Source organism: Chiloscyllium plagiosum, unplaced genomic scaffold (genome assembly GCF_037043375.1).
Source record: "Chiloscyllium plagiosum isolate Xiang-an unplaced genomic scaffold, Cpla_swu_hap1 HiC_scaffold_32, whole genome shotgun sequence".
In the NCBI taxonomy this organism is placed as follows: Eukaryota; Metazoa; Chordata; class Chondrichthyes; order Orectolobiformes; family Hemiscylliidae; genus Chiloscyllium; species Chiloscyllium plagiosum.
In genome coordinates this window covers 16354469-16369072 of record NW_028270170.1, presented here as the reverse complement: position 1 = coordinate 16369072, position 14604 = coordinate 16354469, and the positions used below count along the sequence as shown (strand labels likewise).

General features: G+C 38.4%; 1 protein-coding gene across 5 annotated transcripts in view; it reads left to right on the top strand.

The window, feature by feature from the left end:
- kcnh4b (potassium voltage-gated channel, subfamily H (eag-related), member 4b) overlaps nt 1–14604 on the top strand; it is a 169610-nt gene that overhangs the window by 88625 nt on the left and 66381 nt on the right. For all 5 annotated transcript variants that reach the window (XM_087977817.1, XM_043674963.2, XM_087977818.1 and 2 more), the window contains exons 6-7: nt 391–548; nt 13329–13536. In XM_087977817.1, coding sequence (XP_087833943.1) covers nt 391–548; nt 13329–13536 — 366 coding nt within the window. The remainder of the gene's footprint in view (nt 1–390; nt 549–13328; nt 13537–14604) is intronic.

Sequence of the window (14604 nt, the reverse complement as noted above, 5' to 3'; positions counted from 1 at the left end):
AATACATTTTGAGCTGATATCATTTTTGTTTTGTTGTTTTAATAGGATAATGAAGAGTAATCAGTAGTAGGAAATCTACCTGTTTCTAGTGTCACTCCAGGACCTAGTGATATTGTGCTCAAGCGCAGATTAACAAACTCAGGACAGATCAGGATCTGCCCAGGTTCTCTCTGACCTGTATGAGTTTATACCACACTCATGTATGCCTGTACCAACACTAGCTGGCAGGAGGCAACATCGTTAAGTAATTCTCTCCACAGGATATTTATTTTCTACTTAAAATGTCAGCAATAAAGTGTATTGTTCTATCAAATCACCAGCCGTAATGAAAGTTAATTTTTCCCTTTTACTTCCTGATGCTTATTTCTCTGTGTTTTTTTTAACCCACAGATATAATCCTGAACTTTCGTACCACGTACGTCAGTCAGTCAGGTCAAGTGGTGTATGATGCACGATCCATCTGCATTCATTATGGAACCACATGGTTTATTGTGGATCTAATTGCTGCATTGCCATTTGATCTTCTTTATGCCTTTAACATCACTGTGGTAAGTAAGCACTGACCATAATATCCCTGTTAACATGGCCAATGCTAATTTGTTGGCAAGCTTCATGGACACATTCAATTCTAAAATGAGGGACTCAGATCTTTCTGAATGGATAGATTTGATGTTCACTAACACTTCTTATCCCAGTTTATGTAACAGTATAGGTTGACAGCACCCTCACCTTTGAGTTAGGAGTTTATGGGTTCAAGTCCTCCACCAGGACCTGAGCATTAAAATCAGTGAGGCACTGAGGGAGTGCTGCACTGCCTGAAGTACCAAGTTTCAGATCAGATGTTATACTAGAACCTTGTGTGGTCTCCCTCTTTCAAAGAAAAGTTATCTCCGGAGTCCTCGTTGATCTTTATTTCTCAGTCAATATTACAGTGGCTGCTCATTGCATTGCTGTTTGTTCAAGTTTACTGTTTGTAGATTGATTGCCATGTTTCCTATGCGACAACATCTTACATTGATTGTAAAGTGCTTTGGGAATGACCTGTGGTTGTGAAAAGCACTGTATAAATGCACATCTTTTTTGTGAATCTATCTTTTACACATAACTCTTTTCAGATTTTTGCCCTTTCAGAGGGGAGGTAGGACAGAAGAAAAGGGAACAGAAGGCAGCAGTAAAGTAAAAGCATTGTGCAAAGTGCTTGAGAGCAGATACTTCTGCAGTATAACATCAATGTGTAACTCAGAGTGATGATTGCCTTGCGAAATAACAGTCAGCAGATATATCAAGCACTACTCCAGATTTCATATCAAGACAAGTTTAAGCTTTTACCATTTTGCCACAAGTATATACGAGTGAACATCACCATCCACTTTGGCCTGCAAGATGTTTGTTCAGGTGCCCAATGCTACTTGTGCCAAATAAGAAATGCCTTATTTACTAAGCTTCCATTAAATTCTTATATGTTCTGTGGTGTTTCAAGTTTCTCTAATTCCATGGTAGAAATCTCTTTAATCAAACTTGAATTTGTTTGATTCATCTGTACCTCTGGCAATTGATACCCAATTGGATTGCTTCAGTCATGAGACAACGGAACTGACTGTTATGAAACCAAAATGTTAATTAACAAATTTGCAATATAATAATTCTGTAGTGACTTAATCACGATTAATAGAGAAGCCTGTGTTGGTTTTCAATGTTCTGCTAGCCTCGGTGCCTATTTAGCAAGTTGGTGTGTTCTAACAACAAGTATGAATAAATAAAATAAACCAAAGAACTGCAGATGCTGGAGATCTGAAACCGAAACAGAAATTGCTGGAAAAGCTCAGGAGGCCTGGTAGCATCTGTGGGAAGAAAGCAAAGTTAACGATTGTGGTCTGGACTCAAAACATTAAGTCTGCTTTCTTCCCACAAATGCTGTCAGACCAGCTGAGTTTCTGCAGCAGTTTCTGACTTCATTATGAAAAAAAAGTTTTATTTTCATTAGTAGAGTAAGTAGCAAGTCAATTAATGCTATGAATTACTTTTTTTTATCAGTACAGCAGAATATCTACCAAAATGACAGAGACCAAGATTTTCATTTTTGGGTGGAAGCTTGGAGCAATCTACATAAGGTGTCTGACACCAGCAGAATTTCCTGGGTCAGGGTAATTGCTATAATTCACGCAGGGTCTTGGTGAATTCCTGCTTTTACTGAATAACCTGCTGGGCCTGAACATAAAATGGCTACAGCAGGCCTTAACTAAATTAACTGTAGTTGAGGATTACTTTGGCCTATATAATTGATCATCCATACAGATTAAATGGCTATTTCATTTTTAAACAACCATTACACTGTTAGATGACTAGGACATGCAGGTTGCCTAGAGTTCAGTTATTTGTGATCTGTGTTCCTCCTTTCTTGAATTGTAACTCAATCTCGGAATCCTTCGAGGAAGGGTTGTTATCCTCCCACAGGACTGAACAGCAGTCATCAAAGTCGACAAGAAAGTGTATTTTTCTCTTCAGTCATCAGCCACAATGAAAGTTAATATTGCCCTTTTACTTTCTGATGCTTATTTTACTGTGTTTTTTTTAACCAACAGATATAATCCTGAACTTTCATACCACTTACACCAGTCAGTCAGTTAGGTCAAGTGGTGTATGACCCATCTGCATCCATTATGGAACCACCTGGTTTATTGTGCATCTAATCCAACTGTGATAATGAAGCATTCCCTCTACATTCACCTTAACCTTTCCGCTGCTATCGTCCCGAAAGTCCCCTACTCTGCTATTCAGTTCAGTGGGTTAGCCATGGCTTGTTTTCTACTTGACCTGTGTTCAATTAGATCATCTCCAGCAATAACACCCACACAGTTGCTACAGCAATTCCTTGATTATCCATTCTTAATATTTGACTGTTCCTCATCACTTTGCCATCTCTTGGTCACTGCATCTGCAACTACTAAGTCAGTTTCCACATGTATGTTGATGATACACAGTTGCCTCTTGACCAATCTGTACAATCAGCCCATTTGTCCAATCTCCAGCATTGGATGGCCATCATTTTTACCAGCATTTCAGGTAGTCTGACTGTTATGGAAAATTACTTGCCTTCCAGGTCAATCTAAACATTGGCCGACAATTTAATTGTGAACTGACAACTATCCCATCAGTCACAAGTATCACCTACTTCCACCTTAATCTTATTGCCATGCCTACCTCACATTTGGTACTGGAATCCTTAATTGGTTTTTGGCATTCACCAGACTTGATTACTTTTCACACTTGGACAGTGCACTATCATCTCATCAGCATAGAATTCAGTTCACCCATAACCTCTGCTGATCATGCCGTGTCCAACTGGCAAACATCATCTCTGACCTTGATAAGATGTAGGAACAGATGGACACCATTCAGCCCACTGATTCTGTTGCACCATTCATTGAGATCATAGCTGATCTGATAATCCTCAAAATCCAATTTCCTGCCTTTCCCCCATAAACTCCTGATCCCCTTACTGATTAAGACTCTATCTATATCATCCTTAAATATACTTAATGACCCAACCTCACCAAACCTCTGCAGTAAGGAATTCCACAAATTCACTACCCTCCAAAGAAAAAATATTCCTTCTCATCTCTGTCTTAAACGTACAACCCTTTACTCTAAGGTAATGCTTTGGGTCCTAGACTCTCCCACATGACCGATGAAGGGCTTTTGCCCTAAACGTCAATTTTCCTGCTCCTCGGATGCTGCCTGACCTGCTGTCCTTTTCCAGCACCACTCTAATCTAAATTCTGGTTTCCAGCCTCTGCAATCCTCACTTTTGCCCACATGAGGAAACAACCTATCCACATTGACCTGTAGAGTCCCCAAAAAATCTTGCAGTGTCCCCAGCTTTTACAAATTTTAAGTTCTCTTCCGTTTCTTCAAATTGCTCCATGGTCTAGTGTCTCTCTATCTCTTACATCGTCTAGCCCTACAATACTTTCCGAATCACTTGACTGCAGCTTATTGCACATCCATTGGTGATTTATGCCTTTAGCCATCCATGCTCCAAATGTTTGAATTTGTCCTGTAAATCTTGTTAAAAATCCAAGTCTTTGCTTAAATTCTCTGTCATTGTTCCTAGCTTATAGTTCTCTACTTCCACATCTATTTCACTTTGAATCTCTGTAAAGTGTACTGGGGTGTTAAATGCGTGGTATAAATGCAAACTATTCAATTGCTTTTTAATTATGCCTCTGGCATTTGTCTACACTCTGTTATGTGTCTGCTTTCCTGTTTATTCAGGATGCTCCAAAGGCTAAGTACGAAATTGTGTCTATTTACCTCCTGTAATTTTTTAAATTCTTAAATCGTTGTTCTGTGGTTAGGGTGGTGTTGAACATTTTAGTCTACTTATTCTGGTTCCAATAGTAAAATATAGATTGCTTGAAATATGAAGCAAGCTAAATGATTTGTATTGTCATGAGGCTGTGGGTGAAATAACTCCACAGAGGCAGGTATCCTGTCACCAAGTCACCCTTTATTTACACGTGCAAGGTACTTGACACTAATTCAACTCCCTCAGAGCCAGCTCTCAGAGTGAAAAAAAAGCTCTGGCACTTCTATTTGTATCTGTCAGCCAGGTATACCTGATTGGACCAGATTAAAAGCCGCAATCAGGGAACCCATATTTTATGAGGTCCATCTGGCTGACCTCATTAAAATCACTGCAGTGGGCTCGGGGATTCCCTTCTGCACACATAACTATTTCTGTTGGTAGTTTGTGGCCTGTAATGGTTACCCCTTACTCATCAATGATTGCTACCTGACACTATTGGTTCTGCAAGCTCTTTTACACTATTGTACATAACCCTGTTCCCTGTAAATACGTGTCTCATGTACATAGACGATTCCAGTTGACTGCTGAAGTCACTGCTGCATCATGATATACATCACCATTTCACCATATACTTTCTCATTATACTACACAAAATACATTGCCTCAGAGAGTCATTGATTGTTGTTCAAAAAATTATTCCTTCCTTACAGTTGTAAGCAAAGTTTAATCAATCTCTTGATATTACTTTCAGCTTTGAACAACTTTTGCTTAAAGACTGTAATTCTGGAGAGGTGTCATGGTCACATACTGACTGTTTTGTATCCAATTGATATATGTCTTAGCTGAAAATGTGTTGCTGGAAAAGCGCAGCAGGTCAGGCAGCATCCAAGGAGCAGGAGAATCGACGTTTCGGGCATAAGCCCTTCTTCAGGGCTTAGGCCAATATACCCCATCCCGTGCAAACTTCTACATCAGTCAGTTTCCGTTAGTTGAGTGGGATTCTTGGCAATGGTTCCTTATCCTCCCATTTTCATATGGGCTTGAGTGTTTTGGCATTCTACCAAACAAATTTGTGCCTTTTCTGAAGTAGTGAAAACTCATAATCCTTCAGGTTTTTAACACAATTTCAAACACAGATGTTCCATCTCTGAACACTGTGGCTTTGTTCAGTTTCAGAGGATTGTCTGGGAAAAGACAATTACTACAGTACGCTGGAAATGCACAGCAGGTCAGGCAGCCCATGAGGAGCAGGAGAGTCGACATTTTGGGCATAAGCCCTTTATCAGGAATGTGGGGTGTGCTGCTGAGAAATAAATGGGAGGATGGGGGTTGAGTTGGGGGGATGGTGGCTGGGAAGGTGGATGCAGATGGGGAGTAGTTGTGATAGTTTGGTGGGGAGGGTGGAGCGGATAGGTGGAAAGGAAGATGGATAGGTGGGACACGTCAAGAGAGTGGTGCCGAGTTGGAGGATTGGACCTGGGATGGGGTAGGGGGAAGAAAGATTTAGAAACTATTGAAGTCAGTGGTGATGCCATGTGGTTGAAGGGTTCCAAGGCCGAAGATGAGACATTCTTCCTCCACTTGTCAGGTGGCTTGGATTTGGAGGTGGATGAGGCCCAGGATTTGCATGTACTTAGAGGAGTGGGCGGGGGAGTTGAAGTAGTTGGCCATAGAGTGATGGGGCTGTTTGGTGCGTGTGTCCCAGAGGTGTTCCCTGAAACACTTCGCAAGTTGGCGTCTTGTCTCACCGATGTAGAGGAGATAAAGTAGGATACTTTAAAATGGCTCTTAAAAAGGCACACATGGAGGCCATCAACCTCTTGATATTACTTTCAGCTTTGGACAATTTTCAGAATGATTCAAAATGTTGATCCAAAAACAAGTTCTCATAGAGCTCAAAGGAGTGGGTTGCCAACCATGCTCAGACGAATCCCCAGAGAGTTCTTCACATGACCTGCTGCCCCCCTCTCCCATTGACCAACATGTCCATCTGCAATTGGGCAACAAACATATCTTTCACTATTCCATTGAATGATTGTTGACTCTCAATCAAAAATCCAGTTTCCAATATGTTTTACAACCAATGCACCAAATTGTTGAGATAAAGAAAAAAAAACCTTTTTACTTAATGCTCCATGTAGTTTCGCCTGGACATTCAGAGCAATGTTACCAAGATTCATGTTCAATTTCGAAAGGTCAGTCCTGAAGGATTGCCAGCATAACAGAAGTGTGAGAAGAAAACAGGGCCTCTAGACACTGTAGAAAGAACTGTAGCACATTCGCAGAGGGGATCTATCCAAAAATCTGTGTTAACGAGAGTTTCACGAAAGGCAAGGAGATCCCTATATGACCAAATTTGCCCACTACGTCAAAATTAAATTGCAATTAAAAACAGTGAAGCAGTGAAAATGTGAAAAATCCTTTATTTTCAATTTGTTCACACCTTACTGTGGCCTGGACTTTCACAGTAAGAAAGTATTGAAAAATGTTGGGAGTTAGGTGTGAAAAAGTTAAATAGTGTTTTTCTCCTTAGTGTGCTATCTTTAGATGAGTCCATCTTTATATCAATGCAGTTGAGTGTGTTTTTCTCATGTTTTTGTGCTACAGTATAGAGTCCTGGGGCATCTCTAATTGTGAAACTGGAGTGACATAGTGCTTAGCACTGCTGTCACACAGGACCAGAGACCTGCACTCAATTCCAACCATGGCAGCCCCTCAGTTTGGAGTTTACATCTTCTCCCTGTATCTGCATGAGTTTGCTTTGATTTCCTCCCACAGTCCAAAGATGTGCAGATTAAGTGGATTGGCCATGTTAAATTGCCCCATTGTGTCCAGAGGATGTGCAGGCTAGGTGGATTAGCCATGGGAAATGTGGTGTTACAGGGATAGGGTCGGGGGCTAGGTCTGGATGGGATGCTTTTCAGAGCATCAATGCAAACTCAATGGATTGAATGGCCTCTTTCTGCCATGTAGGGATTCTATTACGATGAGTGTTTTGATAGGGGAGCAGGCAGACATTCATTAGGTTCAATAAGGCCATTGGCCTTCTTGGGATCTTCAGTAAAGAATGCAATGGATCTATGATACCGCATCTCTCTGTTTCATTGTGCAGTATATAGTGTTGTCCACCTCAGCCTAAAAGTCCAAGGTTAAATGGTGGCTTGTCTAGAATTCTGTGATTCTGTGGTCCAGTGTGGCCTAACTCTGGGTGGGGCATCAGTTGAAAAGCTTGAATGAGTTCCAGTAACCTGGGCTTCCCAGCCCAGAATGGTGTTGTTGTAGATGCCCTATGTTGTTGTCTCTGTGAGTGGGTGGTGGAGGGAGTGAAATCTGAAGGTGGTAGATCTGGTGCCAGTCAAGTGGATATTGCTGAGCTTCTGAAGTGTTGTTGGAGCTGCGCTCATCCAGGCAAGTAGGATGTATTCCATGACACTCCTGATTTGTGCCTTAGCGATGTGAATGGTACTGGGAAGTCAGGAAGTGAGTTACTGGCCGCTAAATGTTTACATAACCACATTATTTATATATAGCTGGTCCAGGCTATTTTCTGGAATTTAATTTAATAAACGTAAACCCAGTGTTAGAAATTCTTGGAATAAATTGCCAGGTAGATTGGTAGAAAATGGGTGGCATGGTGGCCCAGTGGTTAGCACAGCTGCCTCTCAGTGCCAATCCCAGCTTGGGTGACTGTCTGTATGGATTCTCCCTGCATGGATTTCCTCCAGGTGCTCCGGTTTCCTCCCACAGTCCAAAGGTGTACAGGTTAGTGGATTGGCCATGCTTAAAAAATGTTGCCCCATAGTGTATAGGGTTGTTGAAAAGATGGGTTAGGTTCATGTGTGGACACAGGGGAAGGGTGCAGGTGGTGGGTCTGGGTCAGTGCAGATTTGATGGGCTAAATAGCCTCATTCTGCACTGTAAGGATTCTATGATAAAATTCAACATGCTGTGTTGGAACGACATTAGATGAGATCTCCTATTCTCTCATATTCTTGTGGCAGTTGTTTTCATCAATTACAACTATGCTCACTATTGGAAATAAACTAAAAGGAAATAAAGTGGAAAAAAAAACAAACTGCAGATGTTAGAAATCAAAAACTAAAACAGAAATTCCTGAAAAACTCAGCAGGTCTGTCAGCATCTGTGGAGAGAAATCAGAGTTAACGTCTTGGGTCCAGAAACCCTTCTTTTGAAGTCTTCTGATGAAGAGCCAGATCTGCTTAATTTTTCAACAAATTTATGACCATGGATGAGTGTAGCACTATTCTATCAAGATATATGCTAAAATTGTAGTTATTATCATTAAACATTGCATAAATACTTTGAATTTTCCCTACTTTACGCAGACAGTGAGATGCAGGAAACATGGGGTTCTGAGGTAAATTAGCTTTGTGAATTAATTTACAGAATTCCAAAGCTTATTTTTAGGTGCTATAAGACAACTATGGAGAGCTATAGAAAGGGTAGAACATTACCGAAAAAGGCCACTTAAGGATTGTTGAAAGCATGTCAATGGCTCACAGTGTATCGTCAGGCAAAAACAGAAGCTTAAACAAGGTTGGAATGTGGTACTTCAAACTCGTCAATGTGAACTAATTCAGTTTTGGGAAATGAAGATAGTCCAAATGATTCACCATGTGGAACAACAGCTCCTTTCTGACCACAGATCTTGGTGAGTGTAACATTATTCTGTCAAGATACATGCTAAAATTGTAGTTATTATCATTCAATATTGCATAAAATGTGCATTATTATAATTTACATACAAGGGCTCTGAGTAAGATATTTAAATTTATCTTGCCCATAAGCAGACGTTTTTATGTAAAGTCAAATGTTGGTTTTGCTGAATTTAATGAGCATTGGCATAAGGGTGGCAGCTCGCGAAAACAGATCATTTTTCCATTTTATAAATTCATTCAGCTTCTCTACTAAGCACCACAGTGTCAGGTTTGGAATGGCTAGATGCATTAAATTTCATACACTCTTTGCTCATAGTTAATCTCTTAGGAGAATTTTATGCCTTATTTTATTGCTTCTTTTTAATATGCCATTTATAATGGGCCAGTTTTTTCAATTCCTATGTGAGTAATATCATTGCCTTTGCTGAGTGGGATTCTTAGGAACAGTGACTAACTTGAGCAGAGAGAGTGTGTTTTCAAATATCTGTCTTGGCTTCGTAAAAATAGAAACAGAAGCTCAGCAGGTCTGGCAGCATTTGTGGAAAGAAAGTGTTAATGTTTTGATGCCAATGCCTCATTTTCTACTTTTTATCTTTCTGGGTTAGTTTCTACCATAGGCACAAGATATATTTTCACCCCTTATTACATCCTTGCCGAAAAAATGAACATCTTTATCTTTGATGATCAGTTTCTTTGTAATCTTATTATGATATTGTTCTTCAATTTATGTAGAGCCTAATTTGATTTTAACAAACTCATCCTTATGTTTCAACAGCAATCTTTTGGTCTGCTGACAAGATCATCTACCCAGTATGAAGAGTGTGGTACAACAGAGGGGGCATAGTTATAAAGATGCAGCGAATGTGTAGGCTGTGAACGACCACTCTATCAGGAAGGATGTCCTTTCTGATGCAAACACAACCATTTATTTGTGTCCTTTAATCCCTTCTATCACACCCTGAGGTGCAAAAGGAATATTCCTCATGCTTTAGACATACTTTAAAGTTATAATTGAGAACATGATGCAAGTTGGTTCAATCAGAACCAAAGGGAAACAAATAGAAAACAAACCATTTTGCATTATCCTGGGAACTGGTTATTGTTTGCATTATCCTGGTTATTGTTTCTTCCTGCTTGATGTGCTGTACGCATTATTGTAATGTACAAAACCCACTCATCACTCCATTGGAAAACCATCAGTCAGCTGAAGACTTTCCTCAGGAGAGTTTGGGGTACTGTTTGGTAGCAGAGGTAAATGTGTACCTCTGTCATAAAGATCATCATGTGGAACATCTTAATTGAAGATTCTCCATCTGACTTTTCAAACATAAATATTTGAATTTGTGAATGGAAGTATTACTGGTTTAATAACATCATGTCTTACAGCATCACAAGTCAATTTAAAGAGTTTTCAGTTTATGTTTTGAAATTTAATACTTGCCCTTTAAATAAAGTTCAAATGTTCTGAATAATTCATTTTTTGCATATTTCAGGCTAAAATATCATGCACCAAATTTAACTGCTCAAATTATAATTTCTTTCATTTTTCAATACCTTTAAAGTCCCAAATATGTAATTGGGGAAACTTTTTCACTATCAACAGAGATGAAAATGTGTACCTGACTTATATGTCTAGACATTGCTTTACTTGCATTAAACATTGTGTATTTTTTGTTGAGAATAAAAGCTTTGTATTGGCTTTGTCACTGTGTCTTCTTTCTTCACTGAAATGTTATATGAAAGTTGGACACAAAACACAAATTGAGTGACAAGTTTGCCCTAAGTGATTATTGACTAATTTGATATGTCTGCCCTCATGACCTTCTACTATATTACCAGACACAACTATCTAATATGTTAACACAGCTATGGTTAACATATTGTTATAAATGCAGAAAAATAAGTCAAAACCATTAATTTTCACAAATGCATTTTGCAAAGATACTATTTCTTGTATTCAGCTTTTCTTGGACCGGCAAAATTTACATGATAAAATATCAACACTTTGCAGTTTCTATCGTTGACTTTCTATTGTGTTTGTAAGGAGAAATAAATTATATGGTTTTTGTTTTACATTTTAGGAAAACTATTTTATAAATGAGGTAAGAATACCTGATCTGAGTTCCATCTGTAAAGTATAAAGTAATTCTACATGATTGGATCTGTCTTGATTGTTACCAATCTGTTAAATTGGTAAACTTCAATTCTGTGGAAAGGCTATTCAACTCAAATAGACATGATACAAATTGCAGAAAAAACTGTTTTATGTCTCAAATCTCTCTCAACATTGAATTAATTGACTGGTTTTGGGAGTTAAAGGTACCACTAGTTATAGTACTGCAGTTATTTTTGCTGAATTGGCTAGTATCAGATCAAAGTTAAAAATCACACAACACCAGGTTATAGTCCAACGGGTTTATTTGGAAGCACTAGCTTTCGGAGCGCTGCTCTTTCACCACCTGACGAAGGAGTGGCGCTCTGAAAACTAGTGCTTCCAAATAAACCTGTTGGACTATAACCTGGTATGGTGTGATTTTTAACTTTGTCCACCCCTTCCAACACCAGCACCTCCAAATTTTGCGTATCAGATCATGCAGTCTTTGGGAGTTGTTAACAACCCTGAGCCAGAAATGGGGAAAGCAAGGTTCAAGAATATTTCACATACACTTGGACAATGGCAAGAATGAGCTTAAATTGATATCTTTGACAGTAAATAGTCCACTAACCTTCATTGGCTAGGCTGCACATGAATGTTAAACATGGTTGAAAGACTGGACAGTTGGTCTTTTAGGATACTGCACCTCAGCAATATTAGTATGTGGAAATTGTAAAAACTTGCCCAAATATATGTTTGTCTTAAAAGAAGAGCTACAATAGGAAGACTAGGTGAAACTCAGTAGAGGACAATACCTGTAACATTTTGTGCTAACTCAACCTTGTTATTATTTCACACATTCCCTTGAGGCTTTTCCTTGCCAAGGCCAAAGAAATAAATGTTTTAATTAAGAGCTTCCATCCTACTGAGGAGGCTTCATAGTAATTTATTTCCAACAAGCTGTTCAGAAAACTCTGATCACATTTTGATAGGTGTGACAAATTTCACCATAACAACTGAGACTACCAACAACAGTCTAAGTTAAACAATCCATATCGTTAAAAATATTCTATGAATGAGATCAGAATCCTCATCTTTGCCAAAAAGTAATCAGTTCTCCTAATACCTTATCTCCATGTCTTGTTTTATTGAAATCCTGAAATTAGTTTTTGAGATTCAAATATAGTATTTACAAAAGGGACCTCCCACTGCCTTGAGTGGCAGAAGTAATTATTATTCATCTTCTGGTATCATAGAATGAGGTGTAGCAACGTGCTACATCCTATTTCCACTATTTCTACCATGTCGCGGTATCAATATTGCCTTCTCAAATAAAAATGGAAACCGAAACATATGGGTTTATGTTCACTCATGTTCTTGCAGATTGCAACAAATTCGAATATGGTCAAGTTCCTGAAGTTAAGTTGAAAACCAGATTCCTTGAATTAATGGAGTTTTAGGGCAAGAAGATTCATAAAAAGGAAGAAAGTATATTGTAACACAAGAAGTCTAATGACCAGAAAATCCAATTCCTAACAGTAAATTAATCTTCTTAATCATATCTCCATAAATTTTGGATGCTTTTAGCTTTACTATGTTGTCTTAACAACATTCCTCCTAATAATATTTTTAGTTTGCTTTTCACTAATTTGAATTTAAAGATCCTGGTTCCCCAGTTAATTTAGAAAACAAAATAGTTAATGGAAAAATAAAAACTTAAGTAACTCAGTAATGTTCCCTGCCAACAATTAATTCCTGTTGCATTTATGACCCAGGATGTATACTGTTCAAATGAAAAAAGATGTTATCCATGTGATACTTTCAACAAAATTGTAACCATGTTTATAGAGAACAGTCTACATTAAATCCAGGACAGTAGTTTCAGACACACAATAGCAGTAGAACAAGCAGACTCATGATTACAATTTACGCAGAGATTGGTTGTGATCGAAATATTGGCTTATTTGCCTTTTGGTGTACTGGTAGTGACACAAAAGTACTTCTTCATTAAAACCTCCCTCTGACTTTGTTAAATATCATGCACAGAGGAAATCTTCCCCATCCTCTTTGTTCTGTTTTGGATATATGTGCCTGGGACACACACTTAGAAGTTTTGGTTATTGATAATTCATTTACTCAAAGTAAGTCCAATTAAATGTCAGCTTAAACCTTGCTCTCACAATAAAAAAAAATCAATTACATCAGAAAAAGAACATGACAGGAATTGTTCTAATTTTTTTTCCAGACCTCTCTGGTTCACTTGTTGAAGACTGTGCGTCTGTTGCGGTTGCTGCGTTTATTACAAAAGCTTGACCGGTACTCCCAATACAGTGCTATGGTCCTCACACTTCTCATGTCAATGTTTGCACTGCTCGCTCACTGGATGGCCTGCATTTGGTATGTGATTGGCAGGAGGGAGATGGAAATGAATGATCCACACACATGGGACATTGGTAAGATTAGACAAATATTTGACTTACGCCTATAAATCTTGAAACTTAACAAGTAATTGTTCACTGGCAGCTGAGCATAAACCACTCTGGATGCATTCTTGTTTAAAAATGTCTTGAATATTGGGTCCAATTTAGTCAATTGGAAGAAAGCTAGATCATAATAGATAATTCATTTGTGGCTTATTGCAGATCTGAGGGTACTCTTTATTTAGAAATCCATGAGTGCTATGCTGTGTTTGACATAATAATGTTAAAATGAAATTGTATGTAACCTTTAACACCAACAGTTGCTGTGTCTTTCTGAGGTCAATTAAAGGTTTTTAACAAGAGCCAATTGGCAATAAAATTGACTGTCTTTACTTAGAAGAAAATAGTGACACAGAAATTTTGTTCATGTGGCATCTGTCTTTGTACTGTTGGTGCCAATGCCCATATTTTCCTATTGGTGTTAACTCAACATCAGTAACAACATATTTATATCGAACAGATTGAAATTATAGCAGTTGGAAAATCTAGGCATGTACAACATTTTTATTCATTACCAAAGTGCCATTGAGCCAACAGAACAGCACACTGCCATTTTTTTCAATTATTTATCTCAATGGTTTTGTTGTCTTGCCAAGGGTTAATATTATGATTCTGAGAAAGCAATAGAATGGTGATAATCCAACTGTCATATTGAACCTATTCAAAGACATAGCATAATGCTGCCAAGTCTGTTAGCTACAGTCTATCTCCTGCAGCAATCAAATTTCAAATCAGAGAAATAAAAATTGATTGGGCATAAAACACTGAAGCAATAAATTAAGCCAAAATGTTCCTTCTGACAATGATTGTCAATTAAGTCCTTATGTCATATTGTGAAAAGCATCACATCCCTTTTAACACCATTAAAATTTCATTAAATTGAAATATATTTGCTCAGCTATGTTAACTTGACAGGAAATGTTGCCAGACTGAATCTGAGATACTGAAGTAAGTTACACAAAATAATTCTCACTGTTTGATTTTCTGAGTATTCCATATTTGTGTGTGCCATTGGAATAGGTAGTCTCCTCACAATAGCTA